General features: G+C 41.5%; 1 protein-coding gene across 1 annotated transcript in view; it reads right to left on the bottom strand.

The window, feature by feature from the left end:
• Window positions 1-2,876: 2,876 nt before the first annotated feature.
• WWOX (WW domain containing oxidoreductase) overlaps window positions 2,877-6,000 on the bottom strand; it is a 286,915-nt gene continuing 283,791 nt past the window's right edge. Inside the window, exon 6 of the mRNA XM_021714218.1 lies at window positions 2,877-2,969. Within this exon, the coding sequence (XP_021569893.1) occupies window positions 2,877-2,969 (93 nt within the window). The remainder of the gene's footprint in view (window positions 2,970-6,000) is intronic.

Here is a 6,000-nt window from a genome sequence, read left to right as displayed (position 1 = left end):
GTGATGATAAGAATAGAGTTACATGTGTTTCTCTGGCAGCCCAGTCACCAGTACTTAAATTCACTTCTGACAGTTCTCAGAATCTAAAGTCCTGTAAGTACTAAACTGTCATCTGCCTATCCATGAGAGATTTCACTTTGGCAGTATTTCAAAAGTACAATTGCTCGCTTTTTTATGCATATTTTTGCCACCACAATATTTCTCTAAGCCATGTAAAATCCTGTACTCTCTAGGGACAGATACAAAGAGGTCTGTGCTACAGAGAGTTCTAAAAGGAAAATCGTCCTTGTTTCTGAACCTAGGAATATAAAAATTCAAAGTCTTGTGCTAAAATCTAGGATTAGGGCAAAATGGGTGATAGCTTCCTCCAAGGATCTGAGCTGGGTGATTACAAAAGGCACTTGAATTTGATGATTTCCGAACTACTTAATGGTTAAAAACTAATGGTCCGGGTAAGACATGGAAGATGATCCTATTATGTAACAGTTGGCTCTCTTCAGCAAAGCTGCTCACTTCCAATGCGTTCTGACACAGAAATTGAAAAGAGCCATTCGTTGGCAGTGAATATAAGATGTCACATGATATCAGGGAAAGAAAAGAAGGAAGAACTGGACTGAAATCCTACATCTCTCCACCAAACTGCAAAGCACCCTTGAGAAAGTCACTCACCTTTTCTGAGACTCAGTTTCTATCACATTTAAGATGAAAGACAGGATAGCATGTAGTTTGGGGGAAGATGCTAACTCAGTCCCTATACTTATCACATGCCTTGGACAAATTTCTCATCTTCCTTAGCCTCACTTTCCTCATCTGTATAATAGAGATAATAACAGCACCTACCCTGAAGGATTGCTTTGGGAATTAAATCAGAAAAATGCATGCAAAATTTTCTCAGTATGTGGCACATAGTAAGTCCTCAATAAATGAGCTGCTACCTCTGCTGTTGTTAATCCCTTCCAAACATCCACAGACAGATTAGGTTGAGAAGTCATCCATAATAAAACATGCTTGCTGACAATTGAGATGATTGCCTGCTTGAGGTTAGTGTGGTTTCCAATGGCCATCACCCTTTTCCCAGATCTCAGAAGAATGCCTGGGGTTTTGGAGGGGCCCATTAGATATGTGTGAAGTGAATGAGCAAGTGGATGAATGAATGATAAAGGAGTAATTGGACAAATGTCTTGAAAGCTACTGATACACACTGACTTGAGGTTCTCTGATAGCTCTGGCCAGGGTTAGTAGCTGCCAATCACCAAGCACAGCAAAAGGCACACAGTAAGGCTCTTTCCGATACGCTGAGTGGCAGACTATCTATCTCATTGTTCCTATGAGCAATCCCATGACCTGCACTTAGAGGATGATGCAACTCTCACTAAAGATTCTGACCTCACGGGCCCAGGCCGCTTGCTAACTCCAGAAAGAGACTTAGAGGGCAAACTTTTTAACAGTCCAGAAAAGCAGAAGGAGAAACTAAGGGGACGTAAGAAGGGCTGGATATCAACAGCACTGTGGGGTCAGCGTCACACAGTGCCATTTGAATATGTGGTTTAAGATCCCTTTTCTCACATCCTTCATCTGCTTGGAGAACTGTAAAACTGATGTTCCCAACAGAGCCTAACCCAAAGACAGCTTGTCATTTACCAGAGTTCTCCAGATTCAGTGGTTCTGATACCAACGGCGTAATTATCTTATCCTTGGCACTACCTGTACTATTATTTTTTATTTATTTATTTTTTTTAGTTGGAGTCTCACTCTGTCGCCCAGACTAGAGTGTAGTGGCCGCTCCCGGCCACCGCAGCCTCGCCCGCTGGGCTCTGGCGATCCTTCAGCCTCAGTCTTCCAAGTAGCCGGAATTATAGGCATGCGCTACCACGCCCGGCTGATTTTTTGATTTATTGTAGAGATGAGGTCTTGCTGCCCAGGCGGGTCTCGAACCCGCGGGCTCAGGCAATCCACTCACCTCAGCCTCCCAAAGGCGTGGGATTACAGGCTGAGCCACCGAGCCCGGCTTACCTGTACTATTATTAACTTAATCCTCATATTTGAATTAATGCACTGAAAAAAATTAAATAAAGCTATTTATTAATGAAATTTAAATCACTACGTTAAACGAGAAACGAGTATTGCTTGCCCTAAATATGAGTAAAAATAAACACTTGGAAATAAAATAGTGTAATTACCGCAGCTAGTCATATTGCTTTCCTTAGCTTGGAATGTGAGGCCTCTCCCCCAACCCCACACCCGGTTTTGCCTCTTCTCTCTGTTACAAAAAGATGTTGCTATAATAGCAACAAAGTATCCCAGCCCCTAACTAAAACTTTCTCCTCCAGGAATTTTGAAAGACTGAAAAATAATTTTTTAAAAAGGAATAAGTTTTTCCCTGTGTGAGATTATGTTTTTGGAGCCATATTCATGCACCAACATCAAATTATGGAATGCTTTGGAAACAGTAGATCTTTCTCATGCCTGGATTTCAGCATCCTTTATAGTATTAGATAACTGAGTTTACTTGTTTTTGAATGCAATTAAAATATATTTTTCCTTGATAAAGAAAGCATTGCAAAAATATCTCTAATCAGGAGGCATGTTACAATTGCTTGACTTTTATTAGTCACTTTTACTAGTGTTTTAATAGTGTCTTTTCTTTTTTCTTTTTTTTTTTATCTGGGAAGCTGTTATTAGATTGATGACACGTCTCATAATGAGGGTGACTTAGAGTCAAGAAAATATGGTTCACCTTAATAGGGCCAATATAAATGAGCCTCCTGTTTGGACGCCAAGACAACACAACTGCTTTGTGTTCTCCCAATTGTGTTCATCTGATAAAGACATTACAATAGCAAGAAATTATGATCTATAACCCTCCACTGGAACACTCACACATTCTTGGCCTTGAACGCTTCAGCAAAATGCTGCACGCTACGGAGCAGAGCGAGATCCAGGGTCACTGCTTCTACCTTGGCTTTATGCTGGAATGAGAGAAAATAAAAAGAAATGATAAATAATAGCAAGTTTAGTTCATGGTATCAAGTTACAGTAAATGTGTTATGGAACATGTCGGAATTCCCCTGTTTAATATTAGACGCCCAGAGAGAATATAAATCATTGGAATGAAGGGAAGAACAGGCTTTTACTGCCAAGTTCGGGGAGGATGTGAAGCTGGGATTCTGCTAAGCCTACAGGCTGGGGGTTGTGTTGTGTTTCACACAGCGCACAGAAGAGGCTCCAAAGGGTCTTCAGGCTAACATTATCTCTTCTCAGTCTGTGTCCTAAAAAGCTGGAAGGAGAAAGGAATGCCAGGACAAAGCCTGGCTCATGCAAAGATGCAGTGGGCAACATTTTAATCTCAAAAACTGCCAACCAAGTTCTGAAACGTTTCCACTAAACCTGCATCAAAAATCAAACACAACTCATTTATAGAAAGTACAAAAGCAGGCAAGACTCATTTATACTGATGGACTCTGATAGACCTAGATCCCCCCAAAAGAACCCTGACTTAGCAACTCAGAAAACTCTATTAGACAGGTGGGGTACATCAGGATAATGATGGTGATAACGATGATGATAATAATGTGATGGCTACTGTGTAATCAGAGCCTATCATGGCCTGGGCATTGACACACACCATCTCACTTAATGCTCACAACAACTGAAAGGCAAGCACTGTTTTCCCCATCTCACAATGTGGCATCTTAAGAGACCACAGACTTGAGAAGCTGGGAGCAAGAACTGACCCCAAGTCAGTTCAATGCCAAAGTCCGAGGTCCCTCTCGGCAAGAAATCAGAAGAAGTGAAAAAGTCAGGTTCTGAAGCAATCATGTTCCACTTGCTGTGTTCTGCGTGGCAACAGTCACCTCACTTGCCTTGTGTTTGTGGGGCACTCCCAACTTTTCAGTCTGGATGGACTTCAGCATGTGGGATTAAATACTCTCACTTCTTAGACCTAGCTCCTCCAAAGAACATTAAGCCAAGAACACTGGGTGAACCTGCCTGTTCAGGTTAGAAGAGTCCCATAAAACAAACAGTTGACTTGGGAATTCTAGTCTAGACTGTGATGCTTAAGTAAGATTAAGGAGAATAACATGATACCTCTAATGCTGTGAATGGGGATGCAAATGGCACTGCTGAGAATGTGCCCCACCCTTCATGTCTTATTCAGGAATGGACAGGACTGTGCTATGATCAGTGTATCTGCAGCTGGTTTCTTTTGGCCACCTGAGTCTTGGGCTCTAACCAAAGTCCTAAGCCTTGAACAATAAATATCATGCCGTGGTTGCTGGAAAATACATTTACTTTGGACCACTGAATACTTCTGAGCCTCAGTTTCCCCATTTTTAAAAGATGAAGCTTAATGATCTACGCACAGGGTCATGAGAAGACGTGTTGCACCCAACATCTAGAGGAGAGATGGTATTTAATAAATTTAACTAGGAGAGGAGATGTCTGTTGGGCTTAATTCTTGCCCTGATGCCACTCAGCAATACATGGTAATTTATACGAGCTAAAGTACAGCATGGTGGATATATTGATGTCAATGATGCCCCAGGGTGCTCCTTGATGACAACATCAGAGCAGATCACTGACTGTTAGAACCTAGAATACCCAGGTCATGTCTGCTAACAAAGTCCAATTTTAAGTAAAGGTGGTTAAATAATTGCTCCAAACCCCAACAGTGTATTAGTGGCAAATGCAAGATTGACTAGCATAGATTTAAATTCCTGGTCTTGCGTAATAGTGCCAGATGCTCAAATGTGCAGAACTGAGAAGGAGGAGGAGAAGAATTAACCCAATCCAGAAAAAGGAAATATGCCAATACATGGATTTTGTTTGTTTCCAAAGATCAGGGAATAATAGAGTTGGAGGGTCCACTGAAAGATGAGGCCATGCCTCTCATCCTATAAAGAAGGAAATTCATCAAGAGGAGCAAAGGCACTTGAGTGAGGTCACACCCTGTGTAGAAGGTATGGACCCTCCAGATGAGGAACAGAACCCTGTTATGTTCTCTTTCTGAGTAACTGATATTTATCTGATTGTTTAAAAAAATCTCTCCGAAGTGTCCAAGATATCAACTCCCCATAGAGATTCTCAGAACTCATAAACACTTAACTACTTAATTTGCCTTTCAGAGTTAGCAAATAAAGTGCTTTTTACCCTCATCCTATGTCCTCTGGTCCTCATCTCCCTTCACTTGAACATGACACTCACTGCCATACATAGATTCTTACTGAAATGTGAATGTATCACAAGAAGAAAATGAGATATTCATTTTGTTGCAGAGGGGATGGTAAAGAGATTGTTCCTTCAGCCAAGCCCCCAGTGGAAACCCTGAGGGTCATGAGGGCTAAGTATTATAAAAATGCGTGTACATATTTTCTCCATAAAACAAGGAGAACATTCCCAGATGGTGGCCCCAAAGCAGTATTTCAACAAAAAGGATAGCAGACCAAGCGGCCCATACATTCTTCTGTATTTGTAAATTACGATTGGTCAATTTTTTTTCAGTTCTCTCTCTTCACTTCAAAATAAACACAGAACTGCCACTACCAATAAGAACAAAATCAGAACATATATTTCTAAGGGAACAAGGGGTCACAAGCCATCAAGTAGTTCAACAGACTAATCCACAAGCTGCGGGTTACTAGGCTCCTGGGGATAGTGATTCAAATCCACACACTATTATTCAGGTAACTCTCCTGCCCAGGGTATCGGGTTTCCCGTTTCTGCTACCAACCCTGAGAAATGCAGAGAAAGTGTATGCAATGTGTTCAGTCCAGGGGAGAAAGAATGTAGCCTTTAGAATTAGGGTGTGTGCATGTGTTTATATGTGTGTTGATGGGGTTTACACTTCCGATTGTCTACTAAACTTGGCAGCTTTATAGAAATGTTTGTAGTGGGAAATGCTCTAAATAGGAATGTAGTGACTGACAGATTGCAAATAGGGCCCATATTTGAGGGGTGAACTGCTGATTGGTAGGTGAGGACAAGAGCCTCGATTTGGCA

Source organism: Carlito syrichta, unplaced genomic scaffold (assembly GCF_000164805.1).
Source record: "Carlito syrichta isolate Samal-C Ts95f unplaced genomic scaffold, Tarsius_syrichta-2.0.1 Scaffold305386, whole genome shotgun sequence".
In the NCBI taxonomy this organism is placed as follows: domain Eukaryota; kingdom Metazoa; phylum Chordata; class Mammalia; order Primates; family Tarsiidae; genus Carlito; species Carlito syrichta.
This window is presented reverse-complemented; position numbering and strand designations above follow the sequence as displayed.